The sequence below is a fragment of the Ostrea edulis genome, chromosome 8 (genome assembly GCF_947568905.1).
Source record: "Ostrea edulis chromosome 8, xbOstEdul1.1, whole genome shotgun sequence".
Classification (NCBI taxonomy): domain Eukaryota; kingdom Metazoa; phylum Mollusca; class Bivalvia; order Ostreida; family Ostreidae; genus Ostrea; species Ostrea edulis.
This window is the reverse complement of record NC_079171.1, coordinates 50,902,441-50,925,189: the sequence shown is the minus strand read 5'-3', so window position 1 is coordinate 50,925,189 and position 22,749 is coordinate 50,902,441. Positions and strand designations below refer to the sequence as shown.

The 22,749-nt window shown below is 36.5% G+C and overlaps 1 protein-coding gene across 4 annotated transcripts in view; it reads right to left on the bottom strand.

Annotated features, from left to right (window-relative positions):
- LOC125661399 (uncharacterized) overlaps positions 1-18,083 on the bottom strand; it is a 33,657-nt gene extending 15,574 nt beyond the window's left edge. Inside the window, exons 1-6 of one of the 4 annotated variants that reach the window (XM_056146404.1) lie at positions 17,033-18,083; positions 10,170-10,361; positions 8,668-8,747; positions 5,818-5,865; positions 2,606-2,718; positions 20-1,282 (exon numbers count right to left, since the gene is read on the bottom strand). In XM_056146404.1, coding sequence (XP_056002379.1) covers positions 20-1,282; positions 2,606-2,718; positions 5,818-5,865; positions 8,668-8,747; positions 10,170-10,321 — 1,656 coding nt within the window. In that variant the 5' untranslated portion in view covers positions 10,322-10,361; positions 17,033-18,083. Of the gene's footprint in view, positions 1-19; positions 1,283-2,419; positions 2,530-2,605; positions 2,719-5,817; positions 5,866-8,667; positions 8,748-10,169; positions 10,362-13,945; positions 13,998-17,032 lie in introns of those variants that run through there. The other 3 variants (XM_056146403.1, XM_056146405.1, XM_048893385.2) reach the window with 3 other exon arrangements.
- Between the last annotated feature and the right edge of the window lie 4,666 nt (positions 18,084-22,749).

The window sequence follows — 22,749 nt, the reverse complement described above, 5'->3', positions numbered from 1 at the left end:
CTGAGTGGGAAAAGTTTACCTTGGGAATTATCATTCGTTCTGTAGGTGTGGACAACAATGGCTGCCCTCCTGAGTTCAATGTTCTACTGACTGCTGTGTCTGATGATGATTGCTGTGGTGGTACATCTCCTCCTGAACTACATGTTAAGTTAAACTGTGGTAAATAAGGAGCAGGCAGACTAAGTAAGCTATCACTTAGTGTCTTAGTGTTCAGAATGTGAGGCTGTCTGGCACTAAAACTTGGTTCATTATTGTTAGGGGTCGGTGGTCTTATCATGAACAGGCCACCTGTGGCTCTTTTAAGAATCAATGTCAGTGGTAATGATGACTGACTTAGACCACCACTAGGTTTCGCTGTCCTCAGTGTGTGAGATAGTGATGACTGACTCAGACCGACACTAGGTGTCACTGTCCTCAGTGTCGGGGATAGAGATGACTGACTCAGACCACCACTAGGTGTCGCTGTCCTCAGTGCCCGAGATAGTGATGACTGACTCAGACCACCACTAGGTGTCGCTGTCCTCAGTGCCTGAGATAGTGATGACTGACTCAGACCACCACTAGGTGTCGCTGTCCTCAGTGTCTGGGATAGAGATGACTGACTCAGACCACCACTAGGTGTCGCTGTCCTCAGTGTCTGGGATCCAACACTTCCTGTCCTTGGAGTCAGTGAATGAGGTGGTGATGTTAAATAATTATCACTAGGTATTGCTTTCAGGAATGATATATTCTGTGTTGTCCTGCCACTTTGACTGGAAACAATTGGTACACCACACATATCTTGAGCATTGTAGAAAATTTCAGACGACTCCAAAGAATTTGTTGTATGTGGTGTTTTTAGCCTTAAGACAGGCCCCGACGATGAGAGAAGAAGTTCATTCTCTGTTTTCGCTGAGTTCAGTATCTTCTGATGGAATTTCTCAGTGTTAAGTAAAGGCCAAGTAATACCCATTGAAAAACTGCTGGTCTCTAGTGAATTCTGAATCCCTGATAGAGGATGTGGATATTGTTCTTCTACACTTAAGCCTGGTTCAGTTTTCACTGCACTGCTGTCTGCCTCTGTATGTCTGACACATGCTACATTTTGTATCACAGTACTCCCCGAGTTACCTCCCACTGGTTCTTGTTTCACAGTGGTCAGTGTATCCAAGAGGTTATCTCCCCCTGGGTCTGTTGATTTGTTAGTTGATGGAAGGAGGAAGTCATCTTCTCGTAGGCAGGTGGATCCAGAGTTTTGGGGGATGTAATCCATAAATTCTGGTACTAGTTTTACATCAACTTCCTGAAAAAATGGAATTATATAACTATTGTATTTCTTAAATTGATCAAATATCTATTCAAGCAGCAATGAGTACATGCATTTATCTTTAAATTTGCTAATATGTTAAAATCCCATAAAGAATCGATTATTCTATAAATTTTGATGAATTTTTCATTTTTCTAAATGGAACTCTTGAATTAAAACAAGAGGCCCATGGGCCACATCGCTCACCTAAGCAGCAGTTCCTTGCAATAAACAAGCTTGAGCGAAACTATCATTATACAAGCACCTTGAATTAGAAAAAAAAACTTTCAAAGGTTACGACTAAAAATTCATTATTATCAAACTTAATTATTAAACTTGACTACAAATTCATCAATTATCATATGTCCTTGTAGACGGATATGGCCTTTCATATTAACAAATTTCATCTAAGGATGATTTGTGCCAAGTTTGGTTCTCTGTACATTCGCATGTAAAACTTTGATCCCCTTTGTGGCCGATTCCTAACCCTAGGGGGTCATGATTTTTACAAACTTTAATTTCCACTTTGTCAGAAAGCTTTCATATAAATTTCACCTCTTCTGGCCTGGTGGTTCTTGAGAAGAAGATTTTTAAATAACCCCCACCCTATTTTTGCACTTTTGTGATTTCCTCCCCTTTGAAGGCATGCCCCTTCATTTGAACAAACTTGAATCCCCTTCATGCAAGGATGCTTTGTGCCAAGCTTGATTGAAATTAGCCCAATGATTCTGGAGAAGAAGTGGAAAATGTCAAAAGTTTACACCAATGCCACCGATGGAGACACCATCAGAAAACAGACATTTTTTAATTTCAATCAGAGAAACTCGCGTGAACTTTTGGCTCAGGTGAGCTAAGAAAATTTGAATGTCAAGGTTTCTGAAAATAACTTTTCCTTGAATGCAAGGGCCCATTTTTTCTCTCCTCTTTTTTCTTCTCTGGGGAATTTTGGCAAGAATTTTTTTTGTTCGTTTTGAGGTGTTTACTTTTTTTTGAGGGGGGGGGGGATATCTGAATCACTATGCAATATAGATAAGAAATTTACTGTTAATACTTATAGGCAATAGAGTTTGCTGAATACTAAGAAGATGGTTCTATCATTCTCTGTAATTCCTAGATCAATACGAACTTACTTACTTCATCACTGATCATTAAATGGTCACTCTCTGTAATTCGTAGATCACTACGACCTTACTTACTTCATCACTGATCATTAAATGGCCACTCTCTGTAATTCGTAGATCACTACGACCTTACTTACTTCATCACTGATCATTAAATGGTCACTCTCTGTAATTCGTAGATCACTACGACCTTACTTACTTCATCACTGATCATTAAATGGTCACTCTCCCCACTTGAATCATCATCGACAGATTCTGCACCCTCATCGACAGATTCTGCACCCTCATCGACAGATTCTGCACCCTCATCAACTGTTTGGAACGAAGAAATACACAGAATAATTCACATCACGCGCGGCATATCTGATACGATTTCAATTTCCATTCAATACCCATTCAAATTGGTACAAAAACCAATAATTTTGCATTTATTAAGAATTATTACTTCTATGTGTGATACGGTTTTAATTTTCCTACTCAAAACATCGCTTGGGGAGAACTCTCGTATATTATGTCAAAATTAACATCAAAGTTGGTGATTCATCAGTTTGATATAGAGTTTTCCGTTGAATATATTACAGCTCCTATGGAAGATAATAACTATGGTCATATTCATAAATGGCACATTCTCAAACACCAGATTTAGTATTTTGGTGAATTTTCTTGACAGGGCAGATTACGGTTAAAACCGTACTTTGTTCTTTACAAACATACAATATTCAGTACTTAAAGACCCATCTCATGACCATACGGTCAGTGAAAATGTAGGCGGAGCCTAATCTAAACAGATGTTATTTACCTGGAGTGGCCAAGGTCTACCAAGGTGTTAATTGCTATATCCCATGGCACTCAAAGTAATACACAGAGACAGAACATGGTAGAAATCTACCTGTCCATGCTTGTTTTTTTTTTTTTTTTTTTTTTTTTTATAGTTTTGATAAACACAGGACCTGTCTCAGGGACCTCTGCAGAGTTTCTGTGGTCATAGTGTTTGAATAATGGTTGCATTCCTAAGGGTAGCTGACACACATTCTACACCCACCCCTCTTTCTCTCTGTCATTGACTCAATGAATAATTTCTGTTATAAATATAGAGGTATCATAAATTGATGACATAAACTATTTCAATAAGTTACAAGTTTTAGAAATAATTGTGCAAATTATTGTTTGATTTCTGATTGTGTAATTTATAATACATGTACAGGTATATAGAGGGAGAAAATTACAATTATATTGAAATTGCATTGTTAAAAACAATTGAATTACAAGAAAATAGCAGATGTGGACAGGTCATTGCTATCAAAACTCAGGTAGACTGGGCTTCCTCAAGATCTAATGAATGCCTGTTGTGTAGATACTGGCTGTTATTGTTATCAAAACACCTCTCTGGGGTAGCCCCAGACCACAGTGTCTGCAGATGTCACTCCACCTAAGATCTATTGTTAAATGTTTGATTGGCAGGCAGCTTACAATTTGGGGGTGTCAACTTAAAATTGGGTCTTTAAACACCCCATCTCCAAGTGTTCAATATAATTACCACAAAGTGCTCAATATAACTACCACAAAGTGTTCAATATAACTACTACAAAGTGTTTCTTTAATATTCCTACAAAATCAACATACACACACACAATGATGCTACAGTGTAATTAAATGATTGTTGGTGACATACTATACGCAGGCAAATCTTCATGTGCATTACTGTTTACTCAAGTGACCTAAAAACATCATTGTCGAATTCTAACAATATGTGTTTGTGAAACATGATGCCCCTGGATTACAACATAGTAAACGTACTAGTACTGTAAGACTTTGTAGTTTTTTTTTTGAAAATTTCCAAAAACTAGTAGGGGTGAAATGATGCATTGTGATGCGGCCTAATCGCGATGTAGTGGTCTCAGTTCGATATTCGATTTATTTGGGGTCTGTTTCGGTTCGATACGGTTCTAAAATTATAGTACACATTGCTCTTGATAACACGGTTTCTGATTAGCCAATGGAATTGAAAATTGCCCAATCAACATACGAGTGAACTTTGCTGTATCAAAATGGACGCAGTCGAGTTGAAAAATGCACCCTAAATGTTTAAATCCTGGGTATGGCAACATTTCAGCTTTAGGACAAGTGATAAGTGTGTTGCCTTATGTTATACGTTTTTACATTATGTATAATTTATTTGCAGAGAGCAATAAATACAACGAAACATCAGAAAATCTTAGCATTATAAAGAATTTGGTACATGTTATTGTATCGAGTCGAAAATCACCGAATCGAGACTAAAGTATCGAAAATCGAATCGAATCGAGAAGGTACTGTATCGTTTCACCCCTAAAAACTAGGTCAATGGTCAATGTTTAGGTCTTAACAAGGTCAACAAATCTGGTATCGTTGTAAAGGTCTTCCCACAAAAAATGCAGCACATGCATATTTTGATATAAAAGCAGTACCTCTTATCATTTGAAAGATAGGGCTTATATTCTTAAAGTAGGTCAAAGGTCAATTTTAAGGTCCTTAGGTCAAAGATTTTGGTGTCAATGGAAAGGTCTCACCACAAGGAGTAAAAGATATGACCAAGGTCAAGGCTTTTTGCCACAGACAAACAGACAGACCAAAATCTGTATGCCTCCGAATCTTCGATTTTGGGGGCATAGAAAAAGAATATATTGCAATGATGATAACAACTGGTATTCACTGGAATAAAGTTATTTTCAATGACCAAAACTATACACACATGATATATACATATATCATGGTAATTTACAGAAATAGATTTGAATTGTCCTACTCTGTCTATGTAGTTAGTTAGTATTGTTACTGTCAGACAGAACTAAAAATTCACTCTTCTGTAGGATTTAGAATACACTACAAACCCTCAGCTGTATATGGATATGCATCATGCAAATGAAATTGGTATTGGATCAAGTGTATCAAATGCAAAGAAAGGAAAACTTAGTAACTTACAAGTAGCTTTGTAAGGGACAGAAAAAAATTAACTGGCACATAGACCCTTCTAAAAATCCTATTGGCTTTTATATACTGTATATGTAATTAAAGGATATGAAGATAGTAAAAGAATAACAAGTACATACAGAAAATATTCATATTTTACACTCCCTCAGCATTAGAAACAATGAATATATACGTAGAAAATATTTTCAGTAGTTAAATGAATTTGTTATAAAATTTCTAGATCTCCGATCATAATCGATTATTAGTAAGTTACAGTAAACCAATCATCGATTATGAAATCTTTATTGATTCCCATCGCTAGCTAAATTATGTGTCAAAACTCTTGATCAACAGACAACTCTCAAATTCACATTCTCGCGATTTGACGTCTACGAGTCCTAAGGCGATCTTGTGTAAAATAAGTAATCTACAGTACCTTGTGTTACCTTTTCCTCAGCTTACCTTCCAAATCAAGAGACAGGTCTGCTTGTTCTTCCTTGTGCTTTGTTACTACAAAAGGTGAAGAATTATTTAGCCAAAAATAAAAATTGATTTGTTTGATGTACTCCGACCAACCCGATTATTTTTTTCAGAAATATCAAATTTCATTTAAACAGAACACACACATAAAAAAGTAAAAATACAAAAACCAATAATTTTGCATTTATTAAAATTAATACTTCTATGTGTGATACGGTTTTAATCAAACATATAAATATATATGAATATATGTGGTGGTGTTATACACACCACACAAGTAATACACACCATCACACACATGTTATACACACCATCACACATGTAATACACACCATCACACACATGTAATACACACCATCACACACATGTAATACACACCACCACACACATGTAATACACACCACCACACACATGTAATACACACCACCACACATGTAATAAACACCACCACACACATGTAATACACACCACACATGTAATACACACCATCACACACATGTAATACACACCATCACACACATGTTATACACACCACCACACATGTAATACACACCATCACACACAAGTAATACACACCATCACACACATGTTATACACACCACCACACATGTAATACACACCACCACACACATGTAATACACACCATCACAAACATGTAATACACACCACCACACACATGTAATACACACCACCACACACATGCAATACACACCACCACACACATGTAATATACACCACCACACACATGTAATACACACCACCACACCACGTAATACACACCACCACACATGTAATACATATAATAATAACTGGCACATAGATCCTTCTAAAAATCCTATTGGCTTTTATATATATGTAATTAAAGGATATTAAGATAGTAAAAGAATAACAAGTACACACAGAAAATATTCATATTTTACACTCCCTCAACATTAGAAACATAGTAGTTAATTACGTAATACACACCATCACACACGTAATAAACACCACCACCCACATGCAATACACACCATCACAGACATGTAATACACACCACCACACATGTAATACACACCACACGTGTAATATACACCACCACACACATGTAATACACACCACCACACACATGTAATACACACCACACATGTAATACACACCACCACACACATGTAATACACACCATCACACATGTAATACACACCATCACACACGTTATACACACCATCACACACATGTTATACACACCATCACACATGTGTCAAACACACCACCACACATGTAATACACACCATCACAATCATCACACATATGTAATACACACCATCACACACGTGTAATACACACCATCACACGTGTAATACACACCATCACAGACGTGTAATACACACCATCACATGTAATACACACCATCACAATCATCACACATATGTAATACACACCATCACACATGTGTAATACACACCATCACATGTAATACACACCATCACAATCATCACACATATGTAATACACACCATCACACATGTGTAATACACACCATCACATGTAATACACACCATCACATGTAATACACACCATCACAATCATCACACACATGTAATACACACCATCACACACGTATAATACACACCATCACATGTAATACACACCATCACAATCATCACACATATGTAATACACACCATCACACACGTGTAATACACACCATCACATGTAATACACACCATCACAATCATCACACATATGTAATACACACCATCACACATGTAATACACACCATCACACACATGTAATACATGCCATCACAAATGTGTTATATACACACCACCACACATGTAATACACACCATCACACACATGTAATACACACCATCACACACGTGTAATACACACCATCACATGTAATACACACAATCACAATCATCACACATATGTAATACACACCATCACACGTGTAATACACACCCATCACACACGTGTAATACACACCATCACAAATGTGTTATATACACATCACACACGTGTAATACACACCATCACACACGTGTAATACACACCATCACACACATGTAATACACACCATCACACACATGTAATACACACCATCACACACATGTAATACACACCATCACACACCATCACACACATGTAATACACACCATCACACACATGTAATACACACCACACATGTAATACACACCACCACACACATGTAATACACACCATCACACACGTGTAATACACACCACCACACACATGTAATACACACCATCACACACGTTATACACACCACCACACATGTAATACACACCACCACACACATGTAATACACATCACCACACATGTGATACACACCATCACACACGTTTAATACACACCACCACACACGTGTTATACACACCACCACACATGTAATACACACCACCACACACATGTAATACACATCACCACACATGTAATACACACCATTACAATCATGTAATACACACCACAACACACATGTTATACACACCACCACACACATGTAATACACATCACCACACATGTAATACACACCATTACAATCATGTTATACACACCACCACACATGTTATACACACCACCACACATGTAATACACACCATCACACACATGTAATACACACCATCACACACGTGTAACACACACCACCACACATGGAATACACACATGTGTAATACACACCACACACACGTAATACACTATCACACACGTGTAATCCACACCACCACAGATATAATACACACCATCACACATGTAATACACACTATCACACACGTGTAATACACACCATCACATGTGTAATACATGATACAATCACAGACAACTTTAACATACCATCTGTGTCTCCAGCCCTGGACATTGACGGTTGTCCTGTATACTGGTCTGCTCTAGTTTCTCCAGCCCTGGACATTCTACTACAACAAACATGTTCAAACTCAATACACTGTTTCTAGTTTTTAAAGGGGCAAACTTCAGATTCGTTATAAAAATTCAGTGATAGGAAAGCGTTCTTCCTCCATTTGACTTGAGACAGTTGTATCTTCAGGTAATTCACTGACTGCAGCTGCATAATAAATACTCAGAATGTTTTGGCATGAATTTATACAAAAACTGGAGACAGTTGAAGCCTCAAAATATAAGAGGCCTGTTTAAAGATTAATTTCCATACAATGAATTTAATGATAATCTGAAGTGGACCCATTTATTAATACTTCAACAACTGGCAACTGTTCAAAATCATATAGACATATTGATTCGATGCAAGAGCTTGTTCTGCGTATATAGCATATCAAGAGTTTTAAAATCAAGACAGGTTACCGACAAGCAAGTTGATGTTACAGGGGTTTCAACAGGCTTGTTGAATGTCAGCATTTCGCAAATTAAATGGATGTTATAATGATCGAATTTGCCCATATAACCTACCATTGGGTCAAATGCTGTTTTGACGTGTTTCATACTGATTGTTAGGCCATTCTTGGCACATTGATTTTGACTACAGATTACTCTGTTTACCTGATCAAGACATAGGGCTCATGGCAGGTGTGATCGGTCAACAGGGGATGCTTACTCCTTCTAGGCACCTGATCCCACCTCTGGTATATCCAGGGGTTTGTGTTTGCCCAGCTCTTTAGCTAGTATTCCTTGTGGGAGTTATAAGATTGATCACTGTTCGTTATCACTCTTCGTTATCTCCACCTTTCATTTGCAGTCACAGAATCTTTTCTCTTATATTTCCTTTTCAAATTGACATTGATTTCATCATAGACAATGAATACATGTGTGTTAAAAACTAGTTTGATCCGGTTTTATAGTACCACCTGTTCGTGTAACACTCATTGCAGAAAACCCGCTTGTGGCTTATGGTTTTTTCTGCAATGCTAGCTACCTTCATCCCCCGATAAAACAACAAAGAAAGACTTTAATTGTTAAAATAAAGCAGAGGTACTATGTGCATGTATAAATGTCATCCCTTGTTGTTTGTACTTTGTTTGTTTATTGTTTAACATGCCTTGTTGTTTATATTTTGTTTGTTTATTGTTTAACATCCCTTGTTGTTTATATTTCGTTTGTTTATTGTTTAACATCCCTTGTTGTTATATTTTGTTTGTTTATTGTTTAACAACCCTTTGAGAATTGTTCACTCATATACAGACATCATCAACTTTAGGAGAAGTGCCACGAACTTTGACCTACGTACAACGCTTACATCCTCAACAGTGGGTGTTCTTTAATTTTGTGTCAATGACCACTGTAACCCCTAACATTCATTTCTAATGCTGGGTGCTTGCTGAAGGTACAGTCATTACATTTGTTAAAAATCTTAGGATATGACGCACCTCTCTAAAGGACATGACCCCTTACAGTGTTGTTCATGGACATCTATCAGATGCATTGCAATCTCATTGTCGTCCAACCAGTGAAATCGTCCAATCAACTGCTTCCAGCCGCTAGCTGCCTCACCAATCAGAACGTTCTTGTATTTATTCATAATCCAGATTCAATGGGACATGTTTCGGGATATAAACTTCCTGTAAAAAGAATAAGCACCTTTCAAAATTCATATTTTACTCCATTAATTCATAAAAGTTTTCCAGCACTGGGTATGTCATCTTATTTCTATCCTACATCTGTGGGTAGGTGCCATGTTATTTCTATCCTACATCTATGGGTAGGTGCCATGTTATTTCTATCCTACATCTGTGGGTAGGTGCCATGTTATTTCTATTCTACATCTGTGGGTAGGTGCCATGTTATTTCTATCCTACATCTGTGGGTAGGTACCTTGTTATTTCTATCCTACATCTGTGGGTAGGTGCCATGTTATTTCTATCCTACATCTGTGGGTAGGTGCCATGTTATTTCTATCCTACATCTGTGGGTAGGCACCATGTTATTTCTATCCTACATCTGTGGGTAGGTACCTTGTTATTTCTATCCTACATCTGTGGGTAGGTGCCATGTTATTTCTATCCTACATCTGTGGGTAGGTACCTTGTTATTTCTATCCTACATCTGTGGGTAGGTACCTTGTTATTTCTATCCTACATCTGTGGGTAGGTACCTTGTTATTTCTATCCTACATCTGTGGGTAGGTGCCATGTTATTTCTATCCTACATCTGTGGGTAGGTGCCATGTTATTTCTATCCTACATCTGTGGGTAGGTGCCATGTTATTTCTATCCTACATCTGTGGGTAGGTGCCATGTTATTTCTATCCTACATCTGTGGGTAGGTGCCATGTTATTTCTATCCTACATCTGTGGGTAGGTGCCATGTTATTTCTATCCTACATCTGTGGGTAAGTGCCATGTTATTTCTATCCTACATCTGTGGTTAGGTGCCATGTTATTTCTATCCTACATCTGTGGGTAGGTGCCATGTTATTTCTATCCTACATCTGTGGGTAGGTGCCATGTTATTTCTATCCTACATCTGTGGGTAGGTGCCATGTTATTTCTATCATACATCTGTGTTTCATCAAGTCAAGGAAACTGTTACACATGTGCTTATTTCTGATTTTAATATAACTATATGTGTTCTATTGTTATTTTTACACAATAAGTTATTTTAAGCTGGCCACCAACATTCCTCCCCTTGGGCTGTTAAATGTCTTCACTCAGTAAGACACACCACTCAGTGCATCAATCCCTCCAAATATTGTTATTGTTATGAATCTAGTTCCTAGGTCTCTAGTCAGACACTCTTAAAACTGCAGAACCACTGACAATCAAACTCAGCCAAATGACCCAAATCTTACTGGCCGGGCTGCAACTAGTAAGGCCAAAATAAAATATATGAGCGTTTCCTGTTTCCCTGCCCGACTTACTGCACGTTTCTGCTGCCTGCCCTAAATATTCTATTGACGATATCTATATTTTTGTAATTTTTAAACCATATTTTTTTCTTTTCATGTTCAAGTTTCTCTGCTACTATATATTGATCTGCAAAATGTTTGAAAAGTATTTGTAAGTAAATAGTACATGTATTTAGACCTGTATAATTCAAAGCGCCTTAAAACTAAGGTTTTGAATAAAATGCTTTAGTAAAATGAAATGTATTACCTAATTATGCTATATAATTTTTAGGGGAGTGAATTAGGCAATGCACATATATTTCATTCACTGGAACTTTTTTGTGATAAATGTAGACACTAAACCAATACCCTCCATTTATTGCTTATCTTAAATCATTCATCAGATGTTGAGCAGTATAAGCATGACTTCAAACACTAAATCATCTACAGTGATTACTGAAAGGGAGCACATTAATATATAACTTACGGAAATTCAACAGGAATTTTTCTTTGTAAAAATGTCACAATTTTACACACCATTATTTACACGAGCTGTCACCATGCAAACCAATAATGGACTAATGCTTGTGTACAGAGTTAGCAATGTCAGATTTCATTTGAACTTTATAAAATGAAATACAGATCCCAAAACATACTTCTACTACACCAGTTACCTGTCTCTTACACGGTCTGTTAAATGAAAGGCTCCCCAAACAAGACGGCAAACTTTCTATATATAATATTACATATAATGTATATGAAATGATACAAGTTTTATGGTGGTTGGAAAGTTTTTGACTGTCAGAAAACAATTGAATCAAAGAATACAAAATTATTTAGTTAAAACTAGTTCGATCAGTTCAATGTGTTTACTCATTAAAATCCAAATGGACATTTACTTAATGAGGAAGTTTTACATTCACCTCTACAACATTGGGAAATCAGAAAAATTAACAATATTATTACTAATAATATTACTACTAATAATTAGAAACTCGTCATATCTATCGCTGTACTGTTCATGTACATGTATATACTATTAAGCAGCTCCTAGGGGCTTGCTAATGAATACTAAAATTGGAAATAAGTGAATTATTTTTATTTCTTTTTTCGGATTTACCAAACTCACCCGTTTTCATTATTTCATATAATTTGTAAGAGTTGTAGAACTTTGTTTACGTAGCGTCATCGTATGAACGGGAATGTTTACAGATCTGATGCTGCTATTTATTTGCTTAGTGAATGTTACCTTATACTGAAGTAAGTTTTTTTTACCGTTTCCCATCTGTTTAGCATCTATAAGTCGTTGAAAAACGTCGGAAGATATTGGTTCTGCTTTTCTCGTTTTATTGCCAAGTCCTCGGGATTTTAGATTTCAGAAATCGTTTTAATTTTCTACATCAAAATTACCGTAAATTAACATTTTGATCTCCATTAGGACCGGGAATTTCTAATAATGCTTTAGTATCACCCTCCATAATCCTCCTACTGTTTTCTGTCGCCTAGAACGTTGATTGTTTTAAAATGAAGTTAAACGTGTTATTGTTCTAAATAAACAATTGTTACTTGGGTTACCCCCCTTTGCTTAGATACTCGCTACAATTTAGCGCTGTTTTTGAAAACGTTTTTATTTAATTTTTCTGCTTAAATTAAATTTTGTCGTGGAAGAAAGTATTATATTTGAAAAAAAATTGTCTCTAACATCATTTTTTCATGTAGTTATGTTAGATTTCAAAAGATTAAAGAAGAAATAGACATTTGAAATTTGAGGGCGAGACAGCCCCTTGACAACGGGCCGAGACAGAGATATCTCGGCCCTTAGGGCGAGACAGCCCTACCTACTTGCAGCTGTCTCACCCTAGCCAAGATAGGTGTATCAGGGCTGATACACTACTAGGTATATGATATTAAGTAATTATCAGTACATTTATCAAATGCCTGTAGGCTGTACAGAGCATGATCTTGTACTAGCATTAGCACTTACAGCAAAACCTAAAATATATATACATGTATGTATATATGTATATATATATAATTCTGGATCCAAAAGAAGACTTGATGATGAATATGATAAAATTAATCACATGAACATTATATCAAACAAAAGAAACAGATCTTCGTCTAGTATCGCATATCACCAATCTTGAGACGACCCCTGTTTAAATATATTTCGTGTCGTCTGAAACATTCTAAAATTGGACTTGCTGCCCCGACTTCACGGTGCTCCATTCAAACAATATCATATGGTGATTTTTTAACCAATCAAAGATAGAAAATAACAGATAAATACCAGCATTAAACATCCAAGTACCAACTTACCAAGTTACCGCAAACCTGTCAACCGTTACTTACAACTTTTCCTCTGAATAATAACATATATCCCGAACCCGATGTTATTTGTCAAAAAAAAAAAAAAAAAAAAATCATGAGCAGGACTTGTAATAAATCAAAGTACTGAAAATACTAATGGAAGTTGATTTTATGTAGATTTGCACCAGATGCTTTTGGGATTGAGAATTATTCCAAATAAGAAAACAAAAGAGAAGTCAAATAAACTTACGCATACACGTATGTTGGGTTTCTATAACAATCAATGCACAATTGTTTATGTCTACGTACATATATAGACACTAATATGTTTTACGGCGTGACCGTGTTTGAGGGCGAAGCAAACAAATTTTGGCATTGGTATCTATATCCAAAACAGAACAAAAACAACCTGAAGTTAGCACGAGGACGGATCTGTATCAAAGCATCCTAATTTTGGATATTTGATCCGCCTACATATTGAACGCGGGAAATATAACACAATTGATGTAAACAGTACATTGTGACGTCATATTCAGCGTCGTTATTTAGCAAATTTACAAACATAGCGTTTGAACCACAACAACAAACATGGCGTTAATCGTGGAGTGACACATGATTAAGAAAATAAGATTTACATGCTTTTACGAATTTTATGTAACATCTCAGAACGACGTGAACTAGGGTAGACAAGATTCAAAATGGAGAAATACATGTCCACGCGATAATATTCGAATCGACGCCATTAGTACCAAACTTTTCAAGTTCCATAGGTATGGTTTAATTTTTCATTATTTCCCTATATTTTCCTTTTAAACATGTATATACGTGTTACCTATAGGGAGAGCTCCGCTCTCACGGCCCTTTGGGCCGTGAGAGGGCTTCGCCCTCTATTAAAGGAGTTTATATGGGGACAACAGTTTTACATGATCCGCCTATTCATTGAACGCGGGAAATAAAACGCAAGGCGACGTAAACTGTGCATTGTGACGTCACATTTAGCCTCGACTTTTTTTTCTCTTTTTCAAAGTAAACAATTATAAACAACAATAATATGTTTTACGGCGTGACCGTGTTTGAGGGCGAAGCAAAAAAGTTTTGACATTAGTATCTATATCCAAAACAGGACAAAAACAACCCGAAGTTAGCACGCGGACGAGGCTGTATCAAAGCATCCTAATTTTTGGACATTTGATCCACCTCTATATTGAACGCGGGAAATATAACGCAATTGATGTAAACAGTACATTGTGACGTCATATTCAGCGTCGTTATTTAGCAAATTTACAAACAAAGCGTTTGAACCACAACAAAAAACATGGCGTTAATCGTGGAGTGATTATATATGATTAAGAAAATAAGATTTACATGCTTTTACGGATTTTATGTGTAACATCTCAGAACGACGTGAACTAGGGTAGACGAGATTCAAAATGGAGGAATACATGTCCACGCGCTAATATTCGAATCGACGCCATTGGTACCAAACTTTTCAAGTTCCATAGGTATGGTTTAATTTTTCATTATTTTCCTACATTTTCCTTTTAAACATGTATATACGTGTTACCTATAGGGAGAGCTCCGCTCTCACGGCCCTCCGGGCCGTGAGAGGGCTTCGCCCTCTAGTAAGTTACCATTTTGTCTGGATTGTATTTTACTATTCCAGCATGTTATATAGATATGTGGTAGAGCATCCTTACCCGTCTGGAATAATAAAATGTTTAATTTATATTATTACATGTGTTCAGTGTTTTTAATTTTACGATAAATAATATCAGCTTAATATGTGCAATAAATACACAAACAGGTTTCCATAGTTGGTATTGAACAACTTTTAATATTTGAGTATTTCCCTTATGGCCAGCTATAGTTTAGGTTGGTTACGGATTGTTTTTCATGGTTCATCGGTTCGTTTCTTAATTATTGGTCACATGACAGTTCTTGGTCAGTGCAAGATTCAGTTTGAATTTAGAAATTGAATTGGGCAGTTGTGTCATACTTTAGTTGGACATTTGGACTTACAGACTACAATCTACTAATCAGGTCAGTTACTAATTATGTTAAGGATTTTATGCATAGAGTGAGTGAGAGTAAGAGTAGTATGATTATTTTATTTCTATTTATTTCATAATGAGTGTATTGCTTCAGAAATCTGAGTAATATATATGTTTGTATTAATTGATAGATATACACCAGATCTACACATTACTATAGATCCATCTGGATTCTAATACCACATATTTGGTAAGAGTGTGTTATGTATTGTTTAGGTGGTGTTTGATATGTTTGTCTTGCCATTATATGTTCTGGACAGGTTCTTAGTTTAAATGCAGAATATTAAGTAAATTTGATTAATTATGATTTTATATTAATGATGTGATCTGATGAAGAAAAGACAATTCTATTTATGTGATTAATGAAGATTAATATGGAATTATTTCTTTGTCATGTCTGTCCGTGATTTTATGTCGTGTAATATGTAATGTGTGCAAGTTTGATATTTGTTATTACTTGTTGTAGAATCTTTTGGATGATATTTATCGGATAACATTTGGATGATCTGTGAATGATGTTATTCTGAGCGATTGTGATAAATAACCGTGTGACCGGTATACTTGTTTCGGCGTGTCCCAAATGATAATAATAATTCCGTTAAGTAGGTAAATTATAATTCATTTAAAATATGTATCATTTATGAAATTTTCCTTGCGCTATACACCCAGTAACATCTAAATAATAAAGGGGGAGATATGAGGATAACGGTTCTACGGGATCCGGATTTAAAGCGGGGAATATAACACCAGCCGACGTAAACCGTGCATTGTGACGTCACATTTAGGCAAAACTTTCTTCTAGAGCTTTCAAAGCGCAAATCAGTGCAATATTCAAGCTAGAAAGGAAACAAAATCAGCTGGTAACGAGAGACCCGTCAGTTTAACATCGGTAGTATGGAAAGTCATGGAAACACTTGTACGGTAACACATCGTTAAACATCAAGAAAAATAAAGGAAAAGAGAAGGCTTATATAGGTGTTGCCTGCTGCCTAATCCTTATTATGTTACTCAAAATAAAATACTGTTTAAAATTTCTTTTACTGACCGACAGTATGGATTCATCTCGGGAAGGTCTACGTCACTCCAACTTTTAAACGTACTTGGTAGATGGACAGAAGCTCTAGATAAAGGGAAATATGTAGATGTTGCATACACGAATTACATGAAAGCTTTTGATACAGTACCACATAAAAAATTGATGAACAAACTCAAAGCATATGGCATTGAGGAACCAATATCTAGCTGGATAAGCAGCTTTCTATAAGATAGAGTCCAGCAAGTTTACGTGAATAATGAGTACTCATCCTGGTCAAACATGACATCTGGGATTCCACAAGGATTCGTTTTGGGACCGCTGTTGTTCGTCATACTCATAAATGACTTACCCAAAATGGTTGACTCCGATGTATGCCTGTTCGCCGACGACAAAAAGATCTTCAGCATCATTAGCGACACGAACGATATGTAGTATAACTACAAACAGACTTTAATAAACTTTCAATATGGAGTGAAACCTGGCTACTGAAATTTCATCAAGAAAAATGAAAGCACAAGCATATTGGTAAACCCGGACCAGAACCAGTTGTAGCGGTATTTAATCACTTTATAATGTTTTGTTCATATTTAATAGCGCTAGTCATTTGTTTACATATAACATTGCTCCTCGCGAGGAATGTCGTATTATTATGTAACATAAGAAAGAGGTGTTGGATTGTGAATTACTTTACATGAAAGTGTGTGTGATTCTGGAATGTTTGGTGTGAACTTTAATCATGTGTAAATATTGTAAATAAACTTGTAAACCAACTTCAGTGTACTTTATTCAGAGTCATCTCTCTTATATCCCTACGGCGACGTTACACAGATATGTGTATGTTATATACACACTAAAATCAAAACCCCTACAAAAAGTAATCAAAGTACTGAAAATACTGAAAACCCCTACAAAAAGTAAAAAAAGAAAAAGAAAAAGAGATTGGTATTATTATTGACTCTGAACTCAACTTTGACAGACATATCAGTGAAAATGTCAATAAGACAAACTCTATATTTGCAATGCTAAGAAGGACTTTTCAGTTCTTTGATGGAATAAGATCTTGGTCCTGACACATTTAATTTTTACCCCGGATCGTCCCAGAAGAAAATCCTCCGTATTGATCCGTGTAGGTACCGTGTACCACCGTGTATCAACCGAGAGGTCCGTGTAGCCACTGAAGTAACCTTGTAAAGTCCGGGGTCATCCGTGTACGAAACTTTTCTGCTGAAGAACACGGATGTCTACGGTATGTACACGGATTGTTCCCGGTAACTACACGGACAGACACGATAAACGCAGGGAAGAAAGATCGTGATTATCCGTGTATGTATACGTGAAACAACCGTGATCTTCCGTACGCTCCGTGATCAGGCCGGCACCGACCGGGATTCCCCCCCCCCCCCCAGGACATAAGGGTAGGTACCGTGCTTATCCGTAGAGAAACCGACTTTTTCCGTGTCTGCATCGTGATAAGACCGTGTTGACACCGGCATTACGACATCACAGAACCCAAAGACGTCGGATCATCCCGGATGACTAGAATTTTGCATCCGGCGTCGAGCGGCTCCTGATCCGTGAATGTTTGAAAGGTTTAGCAACTTTTCGCCTCGAAATAACGAAAAGTCGACAAGACGACAAAATACAGATTTTCCCGTTATTTTGCTATCTGATTTTCTAGGAATTCAATATGGCATTTGCTGTGTTTTCGAAAATTATTAATTACATTTACAAAAAGGAAACATCTAAAATTAAATTATAGTTGTTATGTACTTGTATTCTACTGAAGAAATCCATATATCTATCTATCTATCTATCTATCTATCTATCTATCTATCTATCTATCTATCTATCTATCTATCTATCTATCTATCTATCCATCCATCCATCTACATTTTATGTATCTCTCTATACAGGACATCCATTAAGTATTAGTATGATTATGTTACTGATTGTAACATTTGTGACAAGAGTTTCTTTTTGTGCTCTGCAGACTCTCCATACACAAAGATTTCTTCACACAGCTATCTCTAGGTAAACATACGTTTTCAGACAAATAAAGACCCCCTGAATACAATTAGTCTAACGAAAGGAGCTTCTTCGGCACAGGAACTGTGCCAGCCACAACATGTCCAAATTGTTCGTCTGGATGTGTGAAATATTTCATTACCATACCAATAACGGACCTGATGGAAACAACCTTGAGAAGTATGACTTTAACTTTGCGTGTGTACTTCTGTTAGCGGGATTCACGTTTAGCGCCTTTGGCAAAAATGTTTTATTGATTTATTCTTGTGCATGCTAAACTATAACAAACATTCTTTTTAGGTCACCTGAGTAAATTCAGGTGACCTACTGCAATTGGTCAGCGTCGGACGTCGTCCATCGCTCGTTAACAATTGAACATTTTTTGAACTTCTTGATAACTATCAATATCATTCTAATTATTTTCAAATTTGGTATGAAGCATCTTTGGTACAGGGGCATAAATTGTAAAATTCACGATCCCCTGAGTAGAGGTTCTGACTCAAGGGCGGGGGTCAAACTTGGCATATAGTGTTTATGTGTAAAGTATCTAAATTATATCTTATTTTATTCTATTGATACTAAATTAAAACTAAATAAATATTCATGTTCTTGGTTATATATTGTTTAACGTCCCACTCGAGAATTTTTCATTCATATGGAGACGTCAACATTGTCGGTGAAGGGCTGCAAATTTTAGGCCTATGCTCGGCGCTTACGGCCTTCATGATCCCAGTGAGTAAGGATATTGGTTCCAGGGTGGGGCCAAAAATATCACAGTGATTATTGTCTTTATCATTTGAAAGACTTCTTTTAGCTTGCAGATGTATAAAAGTATAAAAACTAAATGCATATTTACCGGTAGGAAAAGCAGAAACTGTGAATTTTGCAATTCCAGGATTTTGATTCTAGAACAGGTCCAAATTAGTCAGATCGACGTCAGACGTTATTGGATGAATAAATAGACTCGAATTTTGCCATGCCCTTTATATCTAATCCTCACTATCTAAAGTATAATTGCTCATTATGACATAAACCAAATAAAAAAAATTATAATAAAAGAATAACCATTCCAGAATGACAGACTTTTGGAATTCCATAAAAATCTTATGATTTGTTTGATACCTTGATGAACAAAGTAATGTATATCGTCAATCCTATAACGTCAGTCCTATAACTATCATTATGATACATTTGCAGATTACATAAATCCTACTTAGTTTCATATCATTAAGCCTTCTATGAAACATGAGGTAGGGATTACGCTTGTTGGTATCGATGTTCCCCTGGGACGGACAGATATCTATGCCAGGGAGGACACGATTGTGATTTCAGGTATGTAAAAAAACAAGGGGTGTGTGAGTGGATAGACTTGATCAGTCGGTGATGATCAGACAGCTCAGAGAGCACCTGGAATGAATTAATACTAAGTTATCGTTATGATTATTCCACTACTACTTATTAGGTTTCTTACTGATTGTCTACTGAAATTTGTCACTTACCTCAAATAACCCTCAGCGGCGCCCCTGCTGACCGTGTCACTTACCTCTGATAACCCTCAGCGGCGCCCCTGCTGACCGTACCTCTGATAACCCTCAGCGGCGCCCCTACTGACCGTGTCAGTTTTCTAGTTACTGTATGAAAACTTTGTAATCGCTATCACTGACCAATGGAACATTCATCACAAGCTATATATAGAATACAAGGATTCCGTGAAGATTTCAAAGTGATCGACTGGAACAGCTTTCGGATAAGACGATGTTCAAACAGATGGATTTCTTGTTGCCCGGGACCCGTGTTTTATAATTAACTCTTGTTATTTAATTTCTCTCATTAGTAATTAACAAATCGAAAAACACAGGGCCACATGGGTTTTATGATATTATGTGTGGGCACGTATCACGGAACTGATGACTCAGTGGTACCCAGAGCGTTCGCTTTGTGACCGGCATTTAGTAGTAGGAGTATCGGGTCTTTCGGATATGATCTGGGTACCACTGTGAATAATTGGTTTGTACATATTGATCAGCTGTCAGAGAGCACTTATTGATTTGTACATATTGATCAGCTGTCAGGGTGCACTGATTGATTTGTACATATTGATCAGCTGTCAGGGTGCACTGATTAATCTGGTTGTTTATTCGTTTTACCTCTCGTCGAGAATTTTTCACTCATATTGAGACGTCGGCAGTTATTGATGAGGTGTTAAGAAATTTAGATCTATGAATTAAATTTAAAGTTTGCACCACATCATTATGTTTAAAACTAAATTATAATATTTCTCAACCAACAAATACGGTATACTCATCCGCGAGTGAAACGTAACATGCCAATGTAAAACTATGTGTATATACAGTTTCCCGACCCTACCTACCTTTATGCTATCAATCCTAAAGATTTTATTGACAACATACATCAATAAAATAAAAATGTGCAATTTTCAAACTGTATTTTTTTCTTTTCGCATTCAAGTTTCTCTGATTTACATTTTCATTACTATTGATCTTCAAAATGTTTGAAAAGTAATTGGTTTTTCAATGCACTTTTTTATTTTGCATATATTAGCCGTACATTTATACAACGACATTTCCTTACCTCAGTAGTTTTACATATAAACTAGAATTTTTACATATTGGTAAGGGTTGACGTACAAACACGGTTTTTGAATTAAATCGCACGTGTTGATCGAAACTATATTTCAGTTCTATATGTATAGCAGGTCCTATATTCTTACATCATTACAAGTGTTGTATAAAGAGTGATATTGGCTCTTATAGCGCAAAGCGCAAATGAGTGGGGTTTGTCCATTAATGTCTAAAATGAAACGAAATGGATTTATCCTCATTTGTTGATGAATAAATAAAAAATAATTCAATCTGAGATTATTATAGAGAATCTCACATCAATACTCATAACGGAAATCGACACAGATGGATAACAACCTCAAAAGACATGCGATACCTCGTTCTAGATTTATAACAATAGCCTCTATATCGCATGGGCATTGAAACTAGACAACGGAGTGTAGACCAGATAAAAAAGCATGCAGTGTAATTATAACAAGGAGATTTAATGGGTTTAAAGTCAGCTAACTCTGTTTACCTGATCAGGATATAGGGCTCTCGGCGGGTGTGACCGGTCGACAGGGGATGCTTACTCCTCCTAGGCACCTGAACCCACCTCTGGTATATCCAGGGGTCCGTGTTTGTCCAACTCTCTATTTTGTATTGCTTATGGGAGATTGATTGCAGTTCGTTATCTTCACTTTTCATAAAGTTAATTTGTCAGGTTTCAGTTAACATCTATGTTCAATAAAATATCTAACAAGAGATGTTTGTAAAACACATATGCCCCCATGGTGCAAAATTGAAAAGGGTTATACACACACATCATTTAATTGATAGTATCATCAATTCAAAATATTGAGCAGACAATATATTCCTATGTCAAGAGTGGATTGACCATGTGACCTCAAAATCAATAGGAGTCATCTTCTCCTGAAGATGTACCAGTGTACCAAGTTTGATGTCTGTCAAGAAAAGGGTTCTCAAGATATTGAACAGACAGTATATTCCAATGTCCACTTCGCCCTTGACCTTTGACTACGTGACCTCAAAATCGATAGGTGTCATCTTCTCCTGATGATGTACAAGTGTACCAAGTTTGATGTCTGTCAAGCAAAGGGTTCTCAAGATATTGAACAG